Source organism: Dunckerocampus dactyliophorus, chromosome 7 (assembly GCF_027744805.1).
Source record: "Dunckerocampus dactyliophorus isolate RoL2022-P2 chromosome 7, RoL_Ddac_1.1, whole genome shotgun sequence".
Lineage (NCBI taxonomy): Eukaryota > Metazoa > Chordata > Actinopteri > Syngnathiformes > Syngnathidae > Dunckerocampus > Dunckerocampus dactyliophorus.
Genome location: NC_072825.1, coordinates 12,017,599 through 12,043,635, shown reverse-complemented (window position 1 = coordinate 12,043,635; position 26,037 = coordinate 12,017,599). Strand labels below are relative to the sequence as shown.

The 26,037-nt window shown below is 41.1% G+C and overlaps 4 protein-coding genes across 6 annotated transcripts in view; 2 read left to right on the top strand and 2 right to left on the bottom strand.

Moving 5' to 3' along the window:
* The window catches only part of klhl32 (kelch-like family member 32), a 47,832-nt gene extending 44,081 nt beyond the window's left edge, over positions 1–3,751 (bottom strand). For both annotated transcript variants that reach the window (XM_054782110.1, XM_054782111.1), the window contains exons 1-2: positions 3,587–3,751; positions 2,437–2,550 (exon numbers count right to left, since the gene is read on the bottom strand). In XM_054782110.1, coding sequence (XP_054638085.1) covers positions 2,437–2,459 — 23 coding nt within the window. In that variant the 5' untranslated portion in view covers positions 2,460–2,550; positions 3,587–3,751. The remainder of the gene's footprint in view (positions 1–2,436; positions 2,551–3,586) is intronic.
* Positions 3,752–4,585: 834 nt separating this feature from the next.
* On the top strand, positions 4,586–16,874 carry LOC129185232 (frizzled-6-like). The gene is made up of 8 exons (XM_054782038.1): positions 4,586–4,722; positions 6,369–6,752; positions 10,824–11,020; positions 11,094–11,673; positions 11,820–12,239; positions 14,496–14,644; positions 14,747–15,136; positions 15,644–16,874. Exons 2-8 carry the CDS (start codon positions 6,579–6,581, stop codon positions 15,786–15,788), a joined length of 2,055 nt encoding a protein of 684 aa, XP_054638013.1. The 5' UTR covers positions 4,586–4,722; positions 6,369–6,578; the 3' UTR covers positions 15,789–16,874.
* A 107-nt stretch (positions 16,875–16,981) lies between these two features.
* On the top strand, positions 16,982–21,665 carry cthrc1b (collagen triple helix repeat containing 1b). 2 transcript variants are annotated; one of them, XM_054782042.1, is made up of 4 exons: positions 16,982–17,202; positions 18,869–19,087; positions 19,532–19,748; positions 21,241–21,665. In XM_054782042.1, exons 1-4 carry the CDS (start codon positions 17,131–17,133, stop codon positions 21,381–21,383), a joined length of 651 nt encoding a protein of 216 aa, XP_054638017.1. In that variant the 5' UTR covers positions 16,982–17,130; the 3' UTR covers positions 21,384–21,665. The 2 variants fall into 2 exon arrangements, with proteins under 2 accessions (XP_054638017.1, XP_054638016.1); XM_054782041.1 differs by having other exon boundaries at positions 16,982–17,244.
* A 350-nt stretch (positions 21,666–22,015) lies between these two features.
* LOC129185233 (mitochondrial folate transporter/carrier-like) lies at positions 22,016–25,655 on the bottom strand. The gene is made up of 8 exons (XM_054782040.1): positions 25,520–25,655; positions 25,186–25,394; positions 24,808–24,958; positions 24,655–24,740; positions 23,244–23,398; positions 22,689–22,802; positions 22,386–22,531; positions 22,016–22,302 (listed from the first exon to the last, which is right to left on the bottom strand). The coding sequence occupies exons 1-8, from the start codon at positions 25,522–25,524 to the stop codon at positions 22,179–22,181; spliced, it is 990 nt and encodes a 329-aa protein (XP_054638015.1). The 5' UTR covers positions 25,525–25,655; the 3' UTR covers positions 22,016–22,178.
* Between the last annotated feature and the right edge of the window lie 382 nt (positions 25,656–26,037).

The following is a 26,037-nucleotide window of genomic DNA, read 5'->3' as shown; positions in this document are numbered from 1 at the left end:
TAAATTGAGCAATAACTTTGGTGATAATGAATGAATTAAATGTTTTTCTTAATATTGTTGAATGTGGCATAATCTAGGTTCTAATCTAATTGTGGGGTTGTTGATTTCCATCTGAGTTATGTCTTTAATTTCCTTGTAGTCAAGATGATGTAATGTTCAAAATTTGTCCAGTTGTTGGATGTCTTTAATGTGATTTTGCAGTTGGCAGATTTTGCAATTCACAATATACTGCATACTGCTACTAAATATGCATACGTTTACATACATACATTGTTTTTATTATCTTATGGCAATACATGATGCATTTTAGTACATTTGTGATTGCGGCGATATGGGAAGGGGGTAGGATTAAATATGCTCTGCTTCTTCCAACTTTTTTTTCCAGAGATGTTGAATTGTAGAACTGTAAATATAACGTGTACTCCAATGTAACCTTGTGTGCAGGTTTGAAATAAAGCACACAAAAAAATACTCAGTTTATGGGCCATGTCCAAATTGCTGAAGTTTAGGTCTTGAGGCTGAAAAAAGGGTCTTTTTTGGACTTTGCAATGTATCAACCAAATTATCACTGGTTGACAAGGGAAATTTACAAAAAAATCTTAACACCTTCATACTTGGCATCAGGAAAAAAACACAATTACTGTAAAAAACATATTACATTACAGTAAAAGGCATCCTGACATCCATTGCTTGATGATTGTATCTGCCCATCAGGACTTACTAATTTTCCACAATTGATAAGACACTGGAGAATTGAATGTGTCAGTCACTCTGTCTAAATGAGTGACAGGTAGACACACTGTAATTGCTCTTGGTTCATGTGGCCAGGCCAGTACACATTTTCTAAACTCTTGTGCTGCTCCATCATCAGTATGCCACCCTATCCATCCAAATCCATCTCTGTCCACTTAAAGTGTTGGCCATCCCTGTGAGTGCTGCAGCCTGCCAGGAGGCACACTCTGTGGTGATGGGGTGAAAGACAGAGAACATAATGGGCGTGTGTGGGTTTGCATGCCAGTGTGTGCATTACGGGCCACAAGTGAGATGAATGATGAGTCAGGCTGTTTGTTTGGAGGTTGGAGTCTACTGACGGAAGCACCCAAGGAGAAAATGACAAAATATACTCTGCTGCATGGATGTGAAGGGAAGTGACATTATGTAAAAATCAATAAGGGATGTCTACTATGTAGAATTTGTGTATAGACTTTAAGAAATGTGATGATATGAATAAAATAAAACTGAAAATTGAGTGCCTTCCGCTCCAGTTTCCTTCCACATTCCAAAAAGATGCATGTTAGTTTAACTGGCAACTCTAAATTGTCTATAGGTATGAATGTGAGTGTAATGAATGTTTGTCCATATGTGCCCTGCGACTGACTGGCGACCAGTCAAGGGTGTACCCCACCTCTCGCCCTAAGTCAGCTGGGAGAGGCTCCAGCATACCCTCGCGACCCTAATGAGGACAAGCTGCATAAAAAATGGATGGATGGATGAGTGTCTTCCGCTTATATGGGGTATTCAAATAGGGATTTTTTAAAAAGAAAATACAGCAAAGGCAGTGTCTCCCACAGGACTGCAATCTATTTTTGGTGGTGGTGGGTCAGTGGTGGACTGATGTAATCATCTAATTTGCATAATTGGCCATAACTCATGAGCAAAAATTGAGTAAAAACATGAAAAGCAAAACAAATATGTTGAGAAAACAAACAAACTTTCTTTTGTCATTTTTTTAATGTCAGAAACAAGACTGAGCCTCCTGTGAGTGCTTTAGATGGGGGAGGGGCCCAGAGCAGGACCCACTGCTTGTTGAGAAGAGCAATACGTGCTTGCATGTCAGTCTTCGAATGACTTTTTACTCGATTTGTTGCCAATCGCTTTTTTGAAAAAGCATATCTAGAGGGGTCTAATTAATTATAGTGACTTTGTCGCTAAGTTGGCAACACCGATCGCTCCTGCTCCGTTTTCTTACTATCTGGCAGACCAGGTGTGTTATAATAATGTGTTTATGAGTGAGGGCAAACAGCTAGGGCCAAATGTATTGGTGGTGGTCTAAATGAAATGTATGGGAAACACTGAAAGGCCACTTCCTATCGAGTGAATTCATCTCCAAGTCCCAGCTTTAACACAGCCTGGCTCATAATAATTAGCATGGTAAATTCCTAAAGCGAAAGGGCTGAATTGTGACTGTAGGGCAGTTTTTGATACAAGTGCTGTGTTAAACTGCCATTCATCTTAAAACCACAGTATGATCACATCATCTTACAGTCAGACATTAAGCACACATCTGTGTTAACCAATACATACATGCTATAGTGGCCAATGCCATATACCAAATATCCTGCATTTGATGAATACCCTTGCATTTCTGCGACATTTAAAATGCTATACATGTCCCTGTTTAGTTTTCACTATGTATGGACAGAGCCAGTTCTTTACCTGAGGCCTGGTTCAGAAGGCATGCCCCTGGATGCAGGATGAAGGGACTCTTGTGGCAGGGGGTGCTTTGCGTCTCCTGAGGACCTTAGTCTCCTCGGTGGCAACACACATCAGCTTGATAGGATGGAACACAGTGTCAGTTTTCGTCAGTCCATCCACTCCACTCAGCTGCAGTGTGGCAACCCCCCTCACACACACACACACACCTCGTGGGATGCATGAAAATATGCAACTGGCGCCAACTTCTTGCTTGACTCTGACTTTGATTGTCACGAAAATGAACACGGTGGCAGCCAATTTGACAGTTTGACGTCTTCAGGAAATAATTGGGACTTAAAAAAATAACAGACGCCATGTCCTTTTGATAGATTACACACTGGATCCTCCAGAATATCATACAGTGCGTGCGAGTGGTATCAAACATGAGGCAACAGAGGTCAGCACTGTGAAATGCATGTGGCTCTCCACGCTCTCTGGACCACTGCACATTAACTGTACAATAAGAATAAGTCTGGGCAGCAGGTCCTCTCATGTGGCTATTTTGCACACATACAGTATGTGTAAGCATCGTCTTTACTGCAGGCGGCACTGACTGTACCGCTGACTCCTTTTGAGAGTACTTCCCGGCAAGATGTAGCTATCGATCCATTCAAGAGTGACCTTCAGATACATGGCCACAGGCAAATGCATCTGACTGATGACGGAGAGAGGGAGCTATCTTACATCTCCAGTGGAAGGCTGACATATAACATTAACTTACATGATACAAGAGGGACATACAATCACATTTTTTTAATATTCTACAAATCCAACATAAGTGAGAATTGATTGACTCATATAGGGGTAAATGTGATGATCTGGGGACAAAAAAACCCGGATGAAAACACAATAAATAAAGATTCAGTCACAAACAAGTCATGAAATGGTGAATGAAGGGAGGTTTGGGCAACCAGATAAGTAGACATCTTTGTTGCATTTAATGTCACTTTGGAAAAAGCTTCCAGCTGTCAAAAGGTTTCCTAGCAACAGGCCAGCGCCTCGCTGTATGAACTGGGAAGCTGGAGGACAGTCTTTCCCATGCTGGCGTAAACTTCCATCACACACAATATATTGCACGTAGTCACATGTGGCAGTGTTATAGATCACACACCTCATCAGCGTCCAGTCCTCGTCCGCGTCCTCTGTGACAAAAATGTCATTTCATGTCCGAGCACTCCGCTTTTGACGCACATCAGCAGACAGAACAAGGGAAAAGAGCGACAACGGCGAGCAAACGGCGCTTCATCTGTGTTAGTGTAGCACCTAAATTATAACAACAAAACTCCGCCTCCCCTGTGGTCACATGAGTGTGGACAAATGGGGGGACATAGCGCCTCCAAGTGGAATACATGGACATAGCAACGTATCAATGTGAGGACACTAGGGGGCCTCATGAAGACAGAACGACGTCAAGACGTAATTACGTAACGTAATGTAACGAGCATGATCCAGACTAATCCAATACAGCATCAGTGTTTTGGTTTTAATCAATTATAAATGAAATATCTCATAAATCCATCCAATATAATATGTAGTTATTTTGCACTATTGACTTTATTTTGCTCCAACTATTTTGTGCAATAAAAGGGAACATGGACATAGCTGTATTATTTTATTGATATTATTAAATTCTATATGTTGTTAGTATCTTTGCCCTGTGTTGTAATACAATTATATGTCTGTGTGTGTGTGTGTGTGTGTGTGTGTGTGTGTGTGTGTGTATGCATGAGGGTATGTATGATCAACAAATTAAAGGCAAATCATTCAATGAGCTTAAAAATCTCCAAGTACTGTACAGTAACAAGTATAGGTCTCAGTATCGGTATTGGCAATCCTGGATATGAATCTTCTTGGTATCGAATCTATACCAAAATGTGCAGTATCGTCCTGAATCCACAGCAATCCTCGTGCTGCCTTCAGGTTCACCACGAGTGGACACTACAAAAACATGCTTCAGTGTATGAAAACGTCAGAAAAATCATTCATTACACTTTTAAAAGTCAAAATAGGTATACATGTGTTAATGTATTCACTTTGACATTTTTGCTATATATTTAGCGTAATGACCTCGTGAGAAAGATATATGTAAATATTTTTTCCATGGTATTGAAGGCAGCACGAGACTGGAGCAGACCAAGGGGGATGTGTTGGGAGCTTTTCGGGAAACTATCAAATATCCTCCACGATTACTCTAAAGTGTATCCATGTAGTCAGCTGTGGCGCAAACGCCTTTCATGATAATTGTTGGTAAGTTTACCTGTTTGTTCCCTTTCTTTTCTTTCACGGTTCTTAAAAGTTTTGGGCCCCTTAACTACGGTTAGCAGTTGAGGCATGGAGGTTTACTTCACGCTCTCCCTGATGTTGGCGCTTATAGACCGGGAAGCAATATGTTCAAGCCGCGCCAGATCTATAGACAGTTTATCAACCAGAATGCAAACACTTATAAAATGTTTTTCTTGCGTCGGCTGTTGATGTTGAAGCGATTGTGTTGCATTTTTGTTTTGCTAACTTGTTGTTATTGTTGTGTGCGGAACGGTCTTTATAAAGTTACGCTAATTTGATCCCCAATTTGACCCAAAACAGTTAATTTGTAATGATTAGCCAAAATGTTTATAAGCTTGCAGTAGTTTGCAATAAAGAAACACACCGCTTCAAATAGCTCAGCTTATGTAGTGTTACAAACCCTCACTTTTATGAAATTGCCAGCTATTGAAAGTGTGTACGTCTTAAAAGTAAATTTAATTTTTCAATTGAGGTTGAATTATTTTAAGGGCAACTGTTTGCACCGATGCAAACATAAGAAAACTCTATGCATAATCATTTTTCAAAGGACATTTTATGTGTTAACTCGTTTCTTAATCACATTTAACTAGAAGCATGCAACAACTGTAGCATCAGCCATCTGGGTTCCAAAGCAGGACTTGCAAACCTGTTGTTAAACCTGTAGATACATGAGTAGTTAAATTCCATCTGCGTTCTTAGTAGCACAATGAGCTTCAGGGTGTGTTCACACTCGAGTCCATTTGCGCTACTAGTTGTTTGGTCAAAGGTGAACACAGTCCAGGATGAAAAAAAGCAAACCAAACAGGAACGCCGAGACCACCTGAAAGAGACAGAAGGGCCTCGCTCCGCCTGCCAGTGGACTCTAGTCCTGAGCGAGACAAGTATGAAGGCCCAACGACCTCACCAACATCCGCCATAGAAAGGAAAGTCCTATGATAGTATGTGACCCAGAAAACATCATGTTGCATGCATGCGTGAGGTTGTTGGACAATGCACTCGTCACATAGGCCGTCCAGATAAGGTTTGACATTCATGCATATGCTTACCTAGGTGCATTATTTGGTTTGCTGACAAAAATCCAAGTGACAGCAAACCAAACCACACTAAAGTGACCAACACTAGTATCTTTAAAAAAAAAAAAAAAAAGGTCCATACCAGCTACAAGTTTGAACACCCCCTATATGATTGATTGGTGTGAAGCCAGGCCTTCCATATGGCTCTGCCCCTGTTAAGTTATGTGCTTGCTTGAAAATAGTTTAATGTCATTGCTTATTGTCACACAGTGTACAACAGTGGCTGCACTTTCATTTCTAGCAACATTAAGATATGTTAAAAGTTAAATGTTCCAACTGTAACAGGTGTAAAAATGTAGATATAAAATATCGAGTACGCGGTGTTGAGATATTGCACATAAAATATGATAAGATACACAGAATATTGTGTAATATTTTCAGAGCATGTACAATGACGGATGTGTACAAATACAGTGAATAGTTGAGTACAATAAATAAGTAAATACATATCACATGAAAATCAAATGATCCAATCAAAAATATAAGCTTGTGCAGCAAAATTTCTGAAGTTTTCGTTGTATTTTCTTGTCATTACAGTGATGTGGGATACCGCTCACTAATATAAAAGCACATCCGGTGGGCTGATGGGGAAGTTGCACCCTCTGCTACTGCCATCGCCCACCCTGAGATGACCCCAGGATAGGTGGAAAAGTACGATCCAGGGGAATTCCATATTTGGACCAAAGGAAGCCTGTTGTTCACGTCGGACAAAATAAAATATCCAGAAACTTGTAGTCAGCCCTCACAATGCTCATGTTGACGTGCCTGGTGCTGCTATGGGTGGGAAGCTGCAGTGCTCACAGCCTCTTCACCTGTGAGCCGATTGAGGTACATCGGTGCATGGGGCTGTCCTACAACATGACTTTTTTTCCCAACATGATGGAGCACTACGATCAGGATATTGCAGCCAGTAAAATGGAGGTAAGTTGTTTCAGAAAAACCATAAAACAAGCCAATGCGCCTCACGCATCTCAATTTTTAACATTCTTTACTGTCACAAAAGATATGACCACTTGTAAAGTGTAAAAAAACAACAAAACTCTCACTTTGATAACAAGTGAGGGCATGTTGAAGCTGGACTGCATGCTTATGTGATGGCTTGTCACTCTTTTGAAATAATTATTTCAAAAAAGCCAAAGGAATGCCCTTAATCCTTTGACGCCCAAGTCTGAGATGATGTCCGACAAGGTCATCTGAGATATCCTGACATCTAGCGTAGCATCATTTGAGACGGCGATTCAGATTTCAGAGATTCCACCATTTTTGCTAAAATAGTCTTTGGTCTTGTTCATGCTGTATAGTTTTTAGCTCTTCCACTTCCTAGATTAAAACTGCAGATCAGACGTAAGCCAGTGTTCCTTTGGCGCTCACAGATTGACTCCTGTGCATTGATGCATGAGCTATAACGGTGGATCGTTAAGTGACAAGCCAGCACCATGACAGACAATTAGCATGCAAGAGATGGCATAGTCCAGGGGGAATGGTCTGTTGATAAAAAGGAACTGCGGGTATATACCTTTTTAGTACGGTTGCTGAACACACGTAAGCTTTAGTTGAACAAAATGACATTAACAGAAAGTAGAAATGTAGTGATGTATGCATATTGTTAATCAGTTCATAATAGCAAATATTTTAACAGCTGCCATTAACTTAAGCCTTTAAAGAGTCCCCACACATGATTCATCAACTTTGCTTAAATATGTTATATATTGTTTGCAATTATGTTCTACATAGTTAGATTTTTGAAAGCAAACAGTAAATTCCCCGAAATTTCATTTATAGTTCCATGACGTGTTTTTCAAAATGCTTTTCTACCGTAATTTCAAGACAAATGCTTCTTGTAAATATGTTCCTTCAAAGCAGTCGTCAGTGAAATGATCACTACAAAGAACAGAACTCGAGTTGGGCATCCATCTGTCTCTCGTTCTCTGCACTTGCTTCTCCCATTGTTGTCTTAAACCTTCCTCTTTTGGAAAAGAAAACAAAGTTACAGTTACTCGTATACTGTGTACAACACAACATTTTGGCATAACTACTATTTTGGTGAAAAATATACTGAACAAAGTCGAAGAGCTACCTCGAGAAGCATTTGTTTACGTACTCTGCTTTAGCTGAGAGGCGTTACCCCGATGATGTCACTTCCATAAATGAGGCTGAGCCGCAAGCTAGTTTGTCATGGCTGACGCTATAAACTATAAATGTAATTTTTGCAAATTTACCCTTCGCTTTCAAAAATCTAACAATGTAGAAGATAGTTACAAACAATATAATCATTTTATTTAAGCAAAGTTGATGAATCATGTCAAGGACAATTAAGGGCATGTTTACATGTATACGATTTAGCCAGAAAGGGCATTTTTGTTTTGTGGCATTTTAGAAAAGTGTAGTGTCAGTGTACACTTGTTTTAAAGCTTTCGCCACTTTCACAGATCTGGGGAAAAAAAGTAGAATTCTAATTTGCATAGGTAGGACATATTCTCTGCTAGTTGAATCATGTGTTGTGGCCTTCCCAAAGGCTAGAGGTTTGGTTTGGTTTACACAGGTTGTGTTAGAGTATCAAGCATGAAGAGTTATGTGCTGAGGGAATCTTTTGTATGGCGTCTGGCAAAGGTAAAGGCTTCTGATTTCACAGCGACCTTGGCCACAGGCAACTTCATCGACTTTGTTGTGTGGATCCTTTGATTTGCACAGGAAGGGGATGGTCATGCCCAGAGTCACACAAAGCCTGCTCTGCATTCCACATAGACTACACACTCTCTTTGTTAGTCACTCACTAACTTTCTCTCCTGTACACAATCATAACCCCTCTTAGAAACTATATAGTGTCTTATTACAAAATCCAGATGAGTAAGCAAACAGGAGGGCTTCCATCTCTTAGTCCATGGCCCAAAATTCCACAAGCATTCAACAAACATGTTGACGTATTAAAAAGAAAAAAAAAAGTATTGCATGAAATTGGTTGAAACCAGCTTTTATAAAACACATCCGATTGTGTTTGACTTTTTAGAGGTCGGATTAACGCACGTACTGTAGACTGATTGGAAATCAGGTCCCTCCTACATGTATACACTTTCATTGATCGATCATGGGAGCAGCCGTTGTGCGCGTCCTTTTACAGTGTATGGATAAAATAAAAACCTGAACATTCCATAGGAAGAACATTCTATAGGAAGCCAGTTTTATTGCGGACATGAAGCCTGAAACTTCCTCGTTGGGTAGAAACGTATCAAACAGCCATATTTTAAGACCAATACTTCATTTTCATAGTCAAAACTGACTGAAAATTGTATGTCTGTATTTTGTTAGTGAAAAGTAGACAACAATGACAATGGCGGTAACATAAAAAGTATATATGCCTCTCATTACCCTAAATAAGGTTCCTGCAAATAACTAATAGATAAATATATTTCACCAATGAGAAGAACATCCACAACAGGAACAAAGGTCTACTTAATCAAACTTTATTTAGTGAAATAAGAATGGAATTTAGACATCATTGACATGTAATCCATACTGTGTAGCGGAAAGTTTCTTTTCAAATGGTCAAACAAAGCCACCACAGTATATTTAAACCACAGAAGAGAAACCTTTAATTTTGGAGCCTTTGCTTAATAGTTTAAAGTAGGAGCAACAGAACAACTGCAGCCAGCAATTTTTTTCTATGCCTTTGAGGAGCACCATAACCACAAGAGCCAAAGCAGATGTCATTTATGAACATATGAAAATGTGACTGACCGCACAGATGAGACGTAGAAACCTATGTTGCCCATTTGTCGGCTTTTCAGTAACTGTAAACGTAGTGAGTCACTGATGTGCTGTAACAGAGCTGGATTTTTTTTGAGGCTCCTCAACTATGAAAAGTAGCATCAAACCATTCTTTTGACTAGTTTAGAAGGACTTCTTGACCTTGGGTCCTTGAGAAACAATGGAGCTTACTGTCAGAGGAGCTGTGCAAGGCCCCAGAGATGTGGACTTGCTGCCAGACTGAATTTCAGCAAAGAGTGGAAAAAAGTATAGCTTGAATAGTAGGCCGTGTTGCAGTTTGTTATGATTCTAAATATTATCAGTGGACTGACGGTAGTCAGGGATAATGGTTTATGAGTTCTCAACAGTTCAAATATTATTATAATATTATAGCTGGTGATCTGTGCCAAATATGCTCCACCAACCAGTCACAAGTGTGGTGCTCTCCAAGGCCTCTGTCAATTTATCCAGGCCGGCAAAATTATCGACTTTGTATTTTTTTTATCGTTCGATGTATCGATTATTGTGACAGGTCTACAGTATATAGCAGTGACAATTATGGGTCAATAATTTTAGTCATAGATAGATACTTTATTGATTTCCAAGAGAAATTCACAATGCTGCTTGTGAATTGTGTGTCACAATGTTTTGCCATGTTGGTGTTTTTCAAAATTCAGAAGCTCATTGAAGGCACCTAGGCCATGACCTGGAGTGATTAGTGGAACACAAGAAAGTGTGTGTTGTGTGTGTTGCGCATGTAGCGAACGACACTTTTTTGAGTCGTGTGTGTGTGTGTGTGTGTGTGTGTGTATATATATATATATATATATATATATATATAAAACTGTACATTTCAGAGTGGCCTTTTATTGTGGGCAGTCTAAGGCACACCTGTGTACTAATCATGGTGTCTAATCGGCATCTTGATATGCCAAATCTGTGAGGTGGGATGGATTATCTCAACAAAGGGGAAGTGCTCACTATCACAGATTTAGACAGATTTGTGAACAACAATTGAGAGAAATGGTGATATTGTGTATGTGGAAAAAGTTTTAGATCTTTGAGTTCATCTCATAAAAAATGGGAGCAAAAACAAAAGTGTTGCGTTTATATTTCTGTTGAGTGTATATGTGTATTGTGAAATAGACAAAGAACAAATGTGTAATTTAAAAAGCACCACGTATCATGTTCTGGTTTGGTCAAGATCGCGTTGATATTTTGAACATCATTTCATTGCTCTTGTTGCAGCCGTTCATGCCCTTGGCAAATCTTCACTGTTCTCCAAATGTCCACCACTTCCTGTGCCAAGCCTTTTTCCCAGCATGCACAGAGCAAAACACAGTGCTTCTCCCATGTCGAGAGGAGTGTGAGACTGTTCTGTCCGGTTGTCAGGAGGACATCCGAATTTTTGGTATCATCTGGCCTCCTGAGCTGCAGTGTGACAAGTCAGTAACAAACACAGCAATCATGTAACATAATCTTTCTCAGTCCATTTAAATGTGTGTTTTATTTCTTCAGACTTGACTCATGTGGCCTTCTGGGTGGTTTCAATCTTCCAGCAACAACCCCAATGAGCTCAACATCTGCTAAGAGAGACCTGGGCTTTTGGTGTCCACTGCAGTTAAAAACCAAACCCGGCTATGGTGCATCATTCCTGGGTGCTCAAGACTGTGCTCCACCTTGTTCCAATATGTATTTCAAACCCCATGACATTGATTTTGCCAAGAGCTTCATTGGCGTTTGCTCTATCATCTGCTTGGGTGCCACTCTCTTTACCTTCCTTACGTTCCTCATCGATGTCAAACGCTTTCGCTACCCCGAGCGACCCATAATCTTCTATGCCGTTTGCTACAGCTTTGTGTCACTCATATACTTTATTGGATTCCTGCTGGGCAACAATGCAGCCTGCAGCAAGGCATCCCATCCTGCTGGTTTGGATACGGTTGTATTAGGCTCTCAGAGCAAAGGCTGCACTCTGCTTTTTATGTTCCTGTACTTCTTCTCCATGGCCGGCATCGTCTGGTGGGTCATACTCACCATCACCTGGTTCCTCGCAGCTGGCCCCAAATGGAGTTGTGAGGCTATAGAGAAGAAAGCGGTAAGATTATGTCTTGCAAAACTGATGAAAAGATGTGTGGGCCCCCATGTTGGCAAAAAAAAAATTGAGGGTTGCTAAGAAGTGACAGGCTTTAACAAGCTTCAAGGGTAATGTTCAAAGGCTTTGTATGTGTTTTGTCTTTTTAGGTGTGGTTCCACTCTGCTGCCTGGGGGATCCCTGGTGCGCTAACTGTCATGCTGCTAGCTCTGAATAAGGTCGAAGGCGACAACATTAGCGGGGTTTGCTTCGTAGGACTGTACGATCTGGACGCCCTACGCTACTTTGTTATTGCTCCCCTGTGCGTAGGCGTTATAGTGGGGCTCTTCCTCATCCTCGCTGGCATCGTTTCTCTTAATCATGTGCGGCAAGTTATACAGCATGACGAGCGCAACCAGGAAAAGCTCAAGAAGTTCATGATACGCATAGGTGTGTTCAGCTGCCTCTACTTGGTCCCACTGGTCACCCTGTTAGCATGCTATACTTACGAGCAGAGTCACCGCAGCACCTGGGAGAACACATGGATCAATGACCGATGCCAAGAATACAGCATCCCCTGTTCATACAAGGTAACTGGCACTGTAACACTGTCTGGATGTCTTAGAAGAAGCTGGGGGAAAGGTCAAATTGGAGAACATTTCCTCAGAAAATTGCGTGCTGTTTGATTGGACTCATCAAAAAAGATGGTTGAGTCCTCAATTGGTTATCGCTTCACTTATTCAAGACCACAGGTGACAAAGCTTACGTTGCTTTTCTATAAAGCCACAATTCCAAAAAGCAAAGAGGTACAATTCAGTACAAAACACATTCTGTTTTCATTGTCAAGGGTTGCAACGGAAACCAAAATAACTGATTACCACTTTCAGAGAATTGTCACTTTGAACAATGAGAATGTAAGTGGAAGCCAGGGCAAAAAGACAAGTACAGTACCATTCTTGTGTTGCGTTTTTTACTTTAAAGTTGGTGAATTACACAGCAAAACTTTAATTTGATGTCACACAAACAGTACATACAGAAAATATTCACTTTTCCCACATTTTGTAATCTTAGTCTTATACTCAAAACACCCCATAATGGCATGAACATTTTTTAGATGTTTGCAAATTAATAATAAACAAAAAAAAATCATATGTACATAAGTATCAAAGCTTTCGATCAATACTTTGTTGATGCACCGTTGGCAGCGATTACAACCTCTTTTTGAATATGATGGCACAAGCTTGGGACACCCATTCTTCTTTACGGTCCATTCCATAGTGTAGTGAACTAATCTAATTCATCCATCCATCTTCTACCGTTTATCCAAGGTCGGGTCGCGGGGTCAGCAGCCAAAGCAGGGACTCCCAGACTTGCCTATCCCCGGCTAATTCGTCTAGCTCCTTCAGACAGATCCCGAGGCGGTCCCAGGCCAGTTGAGGGACATAGTCTCTCTAACGTGTCCTGGGTCTTCCCCGAGGCTTCCTACCAGTCAGACGTGCCCAGAACATGCGCCCGGCCACAGATGCTTGCCATCGTCCCCCACCTGGGGCCCTGGTGACCCCTGTCCGGGCAAGGGAAAACCAAGTCCGTTTGTCTTACTCATCATCGGGGTCTATTTGAGCTATGCTTTGTCTGGTCCCTCACCTAGGAGCTGTTTGTCATGGGTGACCCTACCAGGGGTACAGCAGCCCCCGACAACTATGCTCCTAGGATCATCAAGATGCACAAATTCCTTCTCCACCAAGGTTGTAGCTCAGAGAGGAGTTGAAAGAAGAATGCACCTTCCTGAGCACCAGAGATGGGAACTCGAGCTTGTGACTCAAACTTGCATCAAGACTTCAGACTTGACTTGGACTCGTACTCAAAATACTTCAGACTCTACTCTGACTTGTGTTTTGGGACTCATGAACAATCATGTTTAATTTTTTCCTTTCTTTTCTTGATTTGCCGTATTAACATCGGGGAAACTCTGAAACATCTGACGAGCTTAATGTCATTCTCTAAGTTTTGACATGGTAACCCTATTCTGCATCGGTTGCACAGCGAAGAAGAGACATAAGAGAGACCTGAGACTTGACCAAGTCTCACCCCACAGAGACTTGAGACTTGACTTGGACTTGCAAAAAAAAGACTTGTGAACATCTCAGCTGGGCCCTTACAATCAACGAAAATGTTCAATAGATATTACAGAAATTGAATTTCAACCATGAAAAAAATGCAGATTCTATTGGTTCTAGAAATAGAATCCCCTTAAAGGAAAACTGCACTTTTTTGGAATTTTGTTTGGAATTATGTGAGACAGGAACACGTCTTTCTCATTACTGCACGTAATGGGACACACCTATTCCGCCTACAAAGACCGCTATTAAAATACCTCCAACAAGGTTGTATGGTTTTACATACATGCCGTGACCATGTAGTAGCAGCTACATTCATGATAATGTAATAGTACCGGAACTTCCTTCCCTGGCGCAACATAGAAATGGACGTCTACGTTTGGTTAATATGCATGTCACATTATTTGCAAATGGAGCATTGTTGGTGCTTTTTGAAGATTTTTTCAGAAGGCTTTATAGGCAGAATAAGTGTTTCCCATTACGTGCATTCTTAGCTCCGTATATTTTTTTGGATCTATTTTTATATCTTCAGAACGCACAGAAAAGAGAAAGCCACATAAGGATTGTGGATGCAAAATTCCCCAAAAAGTGCAGTTTTACAGATTTACTGTAAAATATTATATCAACTCACACACTGAAACCTAACTCCTAACACAAACTACAGTATATTCAAAAGTTCCACCACATGATTTTTGTTAATGTAAACATTCTCAATAAATACCTTCTCAGACAATAGTGCACAAGCGTCCGGACCTCTCCCTGTTCTTGGTCAAGTACTTGATGACCCTGGTGGTCGGAATATCTGCAGTGTTCTGGGTCAGCAGCAAAAAGACCTGCTCTGAGTGGGCCTACTTCTTCAACAGGACTCGAAAAAGAGAGTGAGGGCATTTCTGTTGCCTTGATTAATGTTGCCATTCATTTTCCATGAATTAAGACGATGCATGTTTTTGTTTCACCATCACATGCTCTGTGACCCACAGTCCAATCAGCGAGAGCCGCCGGGTGCTCCAGGAGTCCTGCGAGTTCTTCCTCAAGCATAACAGCCGTGTCCAACACAAGAAGAAGCACTACAAGTCAACCTCCCACAATCTCAAGGTCATCTCAAAGTCTATGGGCACAAGCACCGGCACCGCACCAACCATTGCTTCCACTGACGGAGCCAATCCAGGAACCTTGCCTCTGGGAAACCATGAGCTCCACGCCCAAGGCTCTGCCAGGGCGCACCTGGACAAGGGCACCTCTAGCCGAAGCTCCAGGCACGACGACAAGGAGAGAGAGCGGGAAGGGGGAGAGAGACGTAGCAAAGCGGGGAGCTCCGGGAAGGTCAGCAGCCATTCTGAGAGTTTGCACAGCAGAGTACCAGATGCAAGGTAAGACTAACAGTCAACATTTATCTTCTTAGTGCACATATTTATTTTTGCAGTACATATTGAAAAGCAAGTTACTGTATTTCTTGTGTACAGTGATGCCTCTCAGGTCGTACACAATTTGTTCCAGGAAAGAATGGAAAATTAATTAATCCTGTCTATGGTCAAGTTGTTGCCATCATAACACTTTTAACTGTGCAGGACATTTTTAAAGGAACATTTTGACCTTTGTAACATCTGTTATAAAATATAGTACACTGAGGTCACAGACAATATTAGTCAAAATGAGTCAAATAAATAAAATAAGACTATATGATGGAAGGATGTTTTGTACGACTTTACAAACATATATTTTCAAAAAATTCCAACCTGTACGCCTTCAGGGGCATTTGACTTTAGAGGTTCCACTGTACTCAGCTCATTGAAACCACCCTGCTGTGACCTCCTATTATTCAAAAACACATCTTACATGTGCATGGAATAACGTTTAATGTGTCATGGTCGGTTTAGGATGACTCCAAAGAGTGAGCGATCAGAGGTCAGACCGGTCCCGGATCCCGTCACACTGCAGCATCCAGCTTTAAACATCCAAGACTCTCAGCAGGTGCCCAAAGTGTCTGAGGAGGGCAAAGACACAAAGGACGGCAATTGCTGAGACGGTGCTCTACAAAAATATTCTAGTACACTGACAGCAGGCTTCACAGTTCTGTCTTTCGACCCTGATTGTATCTGTTTAGTTGAGTTGTAGTCACTGAGTGTCCATATCTACAATGTCATATTTACCTCTTTTATTTTTAAGTAGTTTTTTAACAGAATTTGTGAGGTTTCATACTTTACCAAGCTTTTACTAGTACAGCTGCATGCCAACTGCTATAAAATGCATTGAATATAAACTATTGTTTTTTTAAGGGAAGCTCAATGGAAATATTTATGTGAATATTATATTATCTTTAACTGAATTAGTCACTACACTGGGTATTTTAGTATGTGAGGTCATGATGTTTCCAAACCGTCAGTAAGAGGAAAGTGTCCTTGTGGTTTTTTATGTCTTCCTCCAAGAGGGTTTGCCTCCAAACCCCATCAAACGATGTGCATACTCTCTACTTAAAAAAAAAAAAAAAAAACACTTTACAGTAGAAATGCAGATCATGTTATTGTTGTCTTACAATGTTTTCTTAAGCAGTGTAATTTTTGGTTCTTTTTCTTGTCATTCTGTTGTATCTTTCTGTAATGTCGGTTGGTCCTGTGGATTATTATTTTAAGTCACTGCACAAATGTGTCTTTAATTTGTGTTCAAATGTAAACCAACGTATGTTTCACATGTGGAGTGGAGTGATGTCAGTGATGTCAGTGTTGGCATCAGACTTGTAAAATCATCCTTTGGAAACAAAGGACAACTACTGTAGTCATCTATACTGTAGGAGCAGTAAAAGCCAATTTGGATAAATTTTAGGGATTATTTATAAAAGAAATGTATCGTTACTTCAAGAACTTCCAAACTACTGTACTACTTTGTTGATCCCATCCTCTGTATTTTCATTAGTTGGCATTTGGCACGTTTCCTGTGTGAATAATTCACTTATAGTGTTGTTACTTTTTAAGTGAGGACCATCATAGGGTGGCCAGTTAAAACAAGGAGGCATTGTCTGTCTTAAAAGATGCTGGCAGCAGCCTATAGCTTTTTACTCTGTTGTAGCTTTTATACTTATTTTGATAAATAAATGTTGCATTGTATTTAAAATCAGTTATGCACATTATCTCCATTTACGCATGCAAGAGTTAAAATCACAAAATTGTGTACATTGCCTCCACTTATGCATGCAAGAGTGCAGACATCTGTTCAAATCTTGAGCACCGTGGTCTTCTTCCAGGTCGTCTTTGCACGTTGGCTGCACCCCCTTCCTGCTGGTCCTGCCTTCCTGTGCACTGAGAGGGTGTGATGTTGAAGGCAGGCAAACGCTGCAAAAGTTCCCAGGGAGAGCGAACAGTTGCACCGTATGATGTCTCCTCTCTCTCCGCGCCTGCTGCTGCTCGTCTGCCTGACTTTACCCGTGTATGGCGTGGAAAAGGTGAGAAGTAGAGGATACCGAAAGGATCCTGACGCTGATAAGGTAAGAGAGAATGCAAACAAACCAGGCGCCTTCGTGATAAATCTAATCAATCTCGGTCTGACAAACTTTGTGTTGTTTATATTATTTATGCTGGTGATGACGTCACTGCTGTTTTGGCGCTTGAAACAACATAAAAACGTGGATTGTCGGTGAATTGTGCACCAGTGCCAGATGGTTCTAAATTATTCCGGGTTTTAGGAAAGATAAAGACTGCCTCTGTTTTTTTTTGGGGGGGGGGGCTAAATGAAAAAATATTGTATATTCCCATAACCCTCTTTCAGTGGACTCATAAATCAGATGTGTGAGTAAGATTTAGTGGGTGGCCACTGGTGGAACTGAGTGCATATAGTACATTCTCCCAGAACGCTCGTGGGAATGCATCACATGAAAGTGAAACTGTTTATTTTGCTGAGACCCTCCAGACCTCCCTCAAGGTCCCATTAGAAGTGAGCACTCGCAGCCCACTCTTTTCTAACGCTCATAGCAGAAGCAAATTTGCCCTTATAATCTTCCAAAGGCGTTTAGTGCAGCTGAGCTACACTTTTCTCACCACATTGGAAGGATAGGATGAACAGCATGTTATTCCATAATATAATCTTGTGGTGTTGGAAACCCTAGCTAGACCTCCTCATTCAAAAACCATGGTAATCATAAAATCCTTTTTTGTTGTTCTTTTGCATCATCCTGAAAAGCCAAGTTTTATATTCGCTCGGAGGAGCTGCATACAGCCTTTATGCTGCATGTACAGTAATGGACTGTGTGTTAGGAATATGCTGTATAATTCATGCGATTCACAGCGTTTCCAATGCAGGAAGCTGGTATAAAAGTCAGCAGTGTGGACGAGCAGACAGTGGATCCATTCATCAGCAAATTCAACATTAAATGCAACACTCAGACCTTTCCTTCATTTTGCTTGAAATCAAACATTCACTTGGGTATTTTACGTAAATCAAACTGTGCAAATTTCACTTATGCTCCAGCAAATGCATAGTCTGCTGTTTTAACTGCAGGGTTCCCAGTTTCCTACACACTTGACATCACATCTCCAAGTTGAGCCAGCAAAGGAAGATGATGTCTAAAACAGACCGTGGGCCATCTGCTTCAGCTGACATTAGAACACAGTCATTGTTTCGACATGAAGGCAGTTTTCCAGATTGTCATCTCCTGAAGTCTAGTTTTAGACATCACCCGAGGGATTCAAGCTGAGAAAGGAGATTGAATGTGGAGTTAAAGCTCTTTGTTCATTTGGGCATGTGCTCCAAACTGTTCCACGTTTGCATGCTAGGCAACAGGCATTTTAAAGGCCCACATCCTTTTAGAATCAGGGTATGATTGAGAGTCTGGACAAAGGAAACTTATGCAAAGTCACGCGGGCCGTTCATTGTGTCTATCTCTGGATTTAGCAAGTTGCTTGAGTAAGTTGTGGCATTTGTTTAAAAGCAGCAGCAGAGCCGTAAATCAGACAGTCATCAGGATAATCACAGTGTCTGTTTCTTTATATAGCTTTTAAACTATCCCGCTTAATGATACCAAAATACCTGACTACATTTAGCTGTCCTCTCTGCATGAACTTTGAACTCCCAGCAAGCAGGAAGACTCAACACTTGTTTGGTTTTTCCTGCAGTATGGCAGCTGCATGCAGGGTCCAGCAGGAACCCCTGGCAGAGACGGTAACCCAGGAACTAACGGCATCCCAGGTACGCCGGGCATTCCTGGACGTGATGGGATCAAAGGCGAGAAGGGCGAATGCATTAGCGAAATATTCGAGGAGCCCTGGAAGCCCAACTACAAGCAGTGTGCCTGGAACTCTTTAAATTATGGGATTGACCTGGGAAAAATAGCTGTAAGTATGTTTGCCTTGATGGATGGATGGATAGATAGAGCTGCTGGTGAAACAGGCTGATTCATAATGGTTGCACGTCTGTGTTGAATTAAGTGATGGATGATAGCTTCGGACAGAAGGTATTAATAAAATGTACTCCAGACATGACTAGAATTATGAGACACTACATTCCTTCAGCATTTGCAGGTACAGTACACACTGTACTTACCAATATACTGTATCTGATCTGAACACTCCTTTTCGGAATATGCTAACTTTTGGGTGTACTGTATATCCAGGGAAGTCTCAGATAGCAGTCCATTTAACTGAGCTAGTTCCAGGACATTAGCGTTCATTTAGAATGAAACAATTGTTACCATCAAATGATCCAAAAGCCATTAACTCTGAGCACAGTACTATTGTTTCCAACTGCACCTGAAGTGACATGAATTGTGTGTGTGGCAGGACTGTACGTTCACCAAGTTGCGCTCAGACAGCGCCCTTAGAGTCCTCTTTAGTGGCTCCCTCAGACTCAAGTGCAAGAATGCATGCTGCCAGAGATGGTACTTTACCTTCAATGGAGCAGAGTGCATGGCGCCTCTGCCAATAGAGTCCATCATCTACTTGGACCAAGGTAGTCCAGAGCTCAACTCTACCATCAACATCCACAGGACATCCTCAGGTATAACAGAATTTGTCAGGATTTGATATTTGTAAAGTATTGGGTCGGATTACAAAATGATCGCTGGTGTTTTTTTATGAAGAAAAAAAATGGCGGGCGGGGCACCAACCACTTAAAGGGATGGTTCGGATTATTTTGACATGAAGTTGTATGACATCCCCATCAGCATTGCAGTCCAATAACAGTGACTTACCCCCCACTTGGTCTCCTAAGTCCAGTTCTGGTCAGATATCCGCGATGAAGAACGGGAACAACTATCCCTTTAAGTAGGCTACAGAACTCTTGTATACTATCAGATGTTTTTTTTAAATTTACAATTGATTCAGCAACAGCAATGATGTAAATCACATTGACGATACCAATAATATGTGATTCACTGGAACATTTTACAATTGATGTAAAAGCTTAACAGATGTATCATTGTAGGCACTAATTAGTAGGCTGTTTGAATGATAAACTCGGGGCAAAAGACACGGAGCTGGCAGAAACACGAAGTCAGACAGCAAAACATTTTGAGACAGGGTTATTTCTACATATAGCAATTGAATCACTGCTCTGCAAAAGATAGAAAGTAGAGTAGTCAGTGGCGTAGCGTGGGTTGGCATTGACTGGAGTGAGTCAACCCAGGGCCACATACAGAAAAACTGAAGGATGCGGCGTGTCACTGACACATTTTATGCATGGACGATGCTAAAACCAATCCAGTGTAGGTCACTATATGCTGATCTCTGAACAAAACATATTCATCTTCGCTTTGTGTTATAGGTGACAAAGCAAATTAGTATAATATCTAATAATATATACGCCGAGGGCCAATAAAAAAAAGTAACTGCAGGCTGAAAATGCCCCCAGGGTTGCACTTTGGACACCCCTGTTCTAACCTGTGGACTGTTCCCTGTGGGTTTGTTCCACCAGTCCAGTGTTGAGTGTTTTTGACCCTTTAAGGCTACTGTACTTCTAACATGTGTTGGCAAATCTTAAAGAGTCACTGTGGCATTGTGCATAATTGCAAATATATTCATGTGAAGGACACTTATTAATACGGTCTGGACCTCAGAGACCTCATGGCCGACCGTAACCTTAATGACGGCCAGGGGTTCTTAAGCGTAGAGGTGAGGAGAGGCCAGCCAACACCATCAATTGACATTGTGGTGATGTTTTTTTTATTATGACCACTCATACTTCTACCACCTCTACTGCATTTTCTTTTAATGAACTGTTGCACCTCTGTTTGGAAAATTATTAATATGATGATTGGTCTTAAATCTAAATGAATGAGCAAAAAGACAAAACCAATATGAAGAACTCATCAAAATCAGGAATCACTGTCATGCCTGTTCAACTGTTTTGTAGTCTGGGAAGCAAACATCTTCCAGTGCACACTGGGAGAGGTCACGTCGTAAAACCGTACACCCGTTTTGCGGCGATGCATTTTGGGTGTTCCCTACAATTTATGTGTCATGTCTTTGTCGCTGTTCTTTTTCTGTTTCAGTGGAGGGACTGTGCGAGGGTGTGAAAGCAGGGTTGGTGGACGTGGCCGTGTGGGTGGGGACCTGCGCTGACTATCCGCGCGGTGATGCATCCACAGGGTGGAATTCAGTTTCTAGGATTATCATTGAAGAGCTTCCCAAGTAAAAAGTTACATAAGAGGAATGGGGCTAGCCCTGGTAGGAGAACAATATGTTATCTGGCCTTCCTAAATGAGCAGGTATGGTTTGCTGAGCCCTCACAACATCACTGATTGTAACTTGAATGTTTTGTTGGAACATTTTTTGATTTGACGTTCCTTTTCCCAGGAAAAAAGAAATAAACAAACCTATGTACTGTAACTTTTCTGCTCACAGGTGCTGTTGGCAGTCATTGCCCACATGTAAACATGTACTCATTTGACTTTTTATATGCATTATTCTTGTCAATAAAGTGATCTTTTATAAGACTTTTTTTTTTAATGACAAAATCCATATTATCAAATACAGCCCTTCATTTAGACTAACTGTATTTGCATACTTAGTAGTGTAGTTTTCCATTTGGAAACCTAAGCAAGATTAAATATCTCAAATTAAGATCAGTTTTTACTTCAAAAAAAATTGTTTTTCTAAAAGAAAATAGGATATATTTTTTGCCTTTTTAGTATTTTTCCAAAATTGAGCCTTGAAAAGAGAGGTTGTCATATTTGGGTCAAAATGGTAATTTTAAATGGACAATCTAATGTCAGCTTTGTTCTACTGTTGCTCTTTCTTTTCAGACAGAATACACAAAATACCAGCTTAACCATACAAAAATTTTATAGAATCTTTGGAAACATGTACACATGACTGTAAAAACACTGATTTCACAGCAGCGTTACATCCTCACGGAAAACAGGAATCGCCACATTCATTGGCTCATTTCATATATTTTCAAGTGGAAATGCTGCTTTACTGTTAGACATTATCTTGGGCCCAGAAGCAAACGAGAGACATTTTCATACACTAAAAATGTAATGCAGCATGCTGGAGTGACACGGATCAGGTTGGGGATGATGCCTTTGTAGAACCCAGTGGCACCTTCATTCCTGCAGACAGGAACAGAGAGATTACACAACCGTTTTTAGTGTACAGAGCTGTGGAAGGCATCACTAGTAAATCACCATCATACCTCCATGTCCGCCGGATGACATCGACAACGCCATCGTATGTGTTGTGCTGGTCTTGCAGTCGAGCTCGCACCACCTGATATGGGTACGTTGTGGCCACGGCAAATATTTTGGATAGCGCCGCCGTCATGATGTTTTCCAATGCGTTCTGTTAAAAAACAAAGTGATCGACTGAGTAAGAAAAAGTAGCTGAGTCATACGAAATATATCAACCCCGGCCTGCCTCTGATTCAGCTGAAAGGTTCCGTATGTCTGCATACCGCCTATTAACGACTGTCTGCAGCTGGTGGGTTTAAATGACTCACCAGCTTTGCATCTGAAGAAACCTTCTTGTATTTTTTGTAGCGTCTCTTGAGCTGCTCATAGGCCATGAACTGCAGCGCACCGTGGGATGTTCCAAAGAGACCAGGAACGTAACCCTGAGACAAGATTATTCCTTGTAAGTCATTTTCACAACGTTCCCAAAACATGCTTCCATTGCCACCCAACATAAACATAAGGGAATTCATATTTTTGCCTGAATAACACTTAGTTTTGATGGATTATAAAGCTAGATATTCATTGAACAAAGTGTGGTTTGCGCTGCATCACACCGAGATACATTGTGCTTTATGTGGTAGCAGAGAAGCCTTGTGAAGCCTGAATTTAGTGAATCAATATTTGTTTTGTTGCAATGTTGGCAAAATATTAAGTAAACTAAATGCAATTTCAGTGTTCCCTGGTGGCAGACTATGGGAAGAGCAGCACAAGCGTAGACACGCTGCAGTTTGTTTTGTATCATTAGCTGCTGCTGGTGACAAGAACAATGAATGTGCAGATGGAGTGGATAAAACTACAGTGTGGTACAACTACAGACTGACCTTGTAGAGACCTGATACCCCCTCCATGCGGTAGATCTTGACCAGTGCATCCAGCATCCCCTTGTACTGTTTACTAGTTGGGTCAGAACTGTACTGCAGCACAAGCCTGGTCTTGGTGACCCAGATGGGGTTGGTTATGGTGAGTGTAAGGATGCCTGGAGATATGTACATGTATATTGTACAGTATATACACTCCTGATCAAAATCTTAACACCAGTTGAAAAATTTCAAAAATTAATGTTTTGCAGTGTTGGATCTTAAAGGGATAGTTCGGGTAAGACATCAGCAGTGTTGTACATCAACAGTGACTTACCCCCAACTTCGTCCCGTGAGCCGAGTTCTGGTTGGATTTTGGTGATGAGAAATGTAGTTCCGGTTAGTTTGTGGGGCCACTTAAGTAAAGAGTTTGGCTTGTCAAAACAATATGCGTTCAAAAGAGTAAAACATTTGCGTGACAAAAAGGCCTCCTCGAAAAAAAACGGACCTCACAATCCCTTGGCATTACTTTTTCTCCCGTTGTATTACTGCGTGCTGTTACCTGTCCATTGTTGTGTATGTGTATCACAGTTTACATGCGCGGTTGAAGATGTGAGAAGCTGCTGCTCGCCGCAGACTCTCCCATCTTCATCCGCTGTGGAACACACACACAACAATACGGCGCGAGAGAAAGTAACGCCGAGCGATTGTGAGATCTGATTTTTTTTTTTTTTTTTCCCAAGGAGGCATTTTTGTGATGGAAATGTATGACTCTTTTGAACGCATATTGTTTTGAGAAGCCAAACTCTTTACTTAAGTGGCCCCACCAACTAATGTAGGATTCAATGCCACATGCCAATCAGTTTTTGTGATCGGCTTTGAAAGGTGTTTATCGGCTGATCACGCTGATCACATTTTTATTTACGGAAATCGGACGATAGTGATCGGTGGCCCATCCCTAATTTATATTTTAGGGAGGTTTCATTTTTTTTTTTTTTTTTTTTTTTTTAAAGCTGAGGTCTTAAAATTTTGATCAGCTGATCAACTTCCTGTTCGAGTTGTTTGTAATAAATTGCTTACTCAGACATTTTTTTGTCTCACTCCTATTTCCTCTTTTTGCATTTTGAACCTCTACTTAGAACCCCCTGAAGATCCAACAGTGCAAAATGTAAATTCTTGCAATTTTTCAAATGGTCTTAACATGTTGAGCAGAGGTATATTGCATCTGAAAGCAACTGATAGGCAGGATTGTTTGCACAAAAACATGCAAAAAAAAGGAACGCTTTCTTTCTTGGCGGGACACTTTGAGATGCCTAACTTCATTTGACTGGCGGGTAGTGAAGTCACATGGAGCGCAGACTATTATCCGATTACTGCTGTAGACTTGAGGGCTGAGAATAAGAGCGTGTCAACACGGAAATAGGTACAAACTGACCTGCTTCGGCTGCAGACACCAGGTGTTGTGTGGCACTCAGTTCTGCGTGATGTCCGTCTTGTACGTACGCTTTGATTGCTTCGTAGCTGTAGACGAGGCAGTGCATCACAGCTCACGTGAGGGAGTGAAAATATACATGAAAAAGTTGCTTACAAGAAAAAGTAGAGGCCCCAAGATGCTCCAGCACCCCACACGTTGGGGGTTACTCCTTGATAGAGCCCCCTCAGTCCTTCCTGCTGCCACACACACTTCATACAGTGCAGTATGCCACTATACTTGGGCCTTAATTCCAAACCATCACTCACTGCAGCAGAAAGATATCAAAGCAATATAAGTCCCATTTTACCTGCATGCACGCTTCATCAGAGACATGCCAATAACACGAAGAACATTTACGACATTTTTGGTCTTTGGAATGTTAGCGCTAATCTGTTGTTAAACATATGGAACTAAAATGTATACTTGAATAAATCAATAACAAGACGATGGCTTTGCATTTTCATATTCAATACTACAGTATGTATGGCTCACCTGCAAACCTGATTTTGACCAGGTCAAGAGGGTGAACCACCATCGTTGACAAAACTCCTCCGCTGAGACCAGCAACCAGGTGTTCTACCTTCATCTGCCTGAAAACCTGCAGGATGTGCCCGGAGGATGACACAGCAGAGTCCGGCTTGCCATCACTAACGCTGACCGTACCGCGATCATGCCCGGTGCTCATGTTTGCTGACTGTAGCCTGAGAGAATTGTGTTCACAACAGTGGATCAGAAATCAGCATCAGGCAATGTTACAGCAAATTGTCGTCACGCTGATGCAGCAATATAGCACTATATAACAGTATATGTATTTCTTTGTTAATACCTCATTGTGAACGCATGTTAGCTTGTGACCCACGATTTTGACATGCGGTAGTATTACCTTAACTAACCATCGTGTCAAGCTGTTACCAAAGTCAACCTTGCTTCTTCTTCTTGTGTCTACTGACGGTTAACAAACGATTAGTTTACCGCCATCAGCTGGATGGGAGAAGAAGTGATTCCACTTGCTTGCTATTGTTTTAGGAGCGAAACAGGAAAGAACTTCCGGTTTTGACATTCCATACAAATACATTTGCTATACAAATAAAATACTATTATTTACACAAAAAAATGATCAGGTGCATTTCAGTCCTATATACGTGCATGCACATATTCTATATTTCGCTTTTAAACGGATAAGTTCTACAAATTGATGGAGTATGATTATTATTAAGGTGATGTGTCAATAGTTACATAGCTTCACCCATTTTTATGAATGCACCACTTTAATATTTTTGCACTGCTTATATTTAGTACAATTTTTATTTAGCATAAATGTAATGAATTCAGGGGTCCACATAA

Coding starts and splice junctions, on each gene's coding strand:
- LOC129185232 (XM_054782038.1), top strand. CDS start 6,579: ATGCTCATGTTGACGTGCCTGGTGCTGCTATGGGTGGGAAGCTGCAGT. Junction 6,753..10,823: donor TTGCAGCCAGTAAAATGGAG/GTAAGTTGTTTC, acceptor CTCTTGTTGCAG/CCGTTCATGCCCTTGGCAAA. Junction 14,645..14,746: donor AACAGGACTCGAAAAAGAGA/GTGAGGGCATTT, acceptor TGTGACCCACAG/TCCAATCAGCGAGAGCCGCC.
- cthrc1b (XM_054782041.1), top strand. CDS start 17,131: ATGATGTCTCCTCTCTCTCCGCGCCTGCTGCTGCTCGTCTGCCTGACT. Junction 17,245..18,868: donor AGGATCCTGACGCTGATAAG/GTAAGAGAGAAT, acceptor TTTTTCCTGCAG/TATGGCAGCTGCATGCAGGG. Junction 19,088..19,531: donor TTGACCTGGGAAAAATAGCT/GTAAGTATGTTT, acceptor TGTGTGTGGCAG/GACTGTACGTTCACCAAGTT.
- LOC129185233 (XM_054782040.1), bottom strand. Junction 23,399..24,654: donor GGTGTCTGCAGCCGAAGCAG/GTCAGTTTGTAC, acceptor ACATATCTCCAG/GCATCCTTACACTCACCATA. Junction 22,803..23,243: donor GGGTATCAGGTCTCTACAAG/GTCAGTCTGTAG, acceptor ATCTTGTCTCAG/GGTTACGTTCCTGGTCTCTT.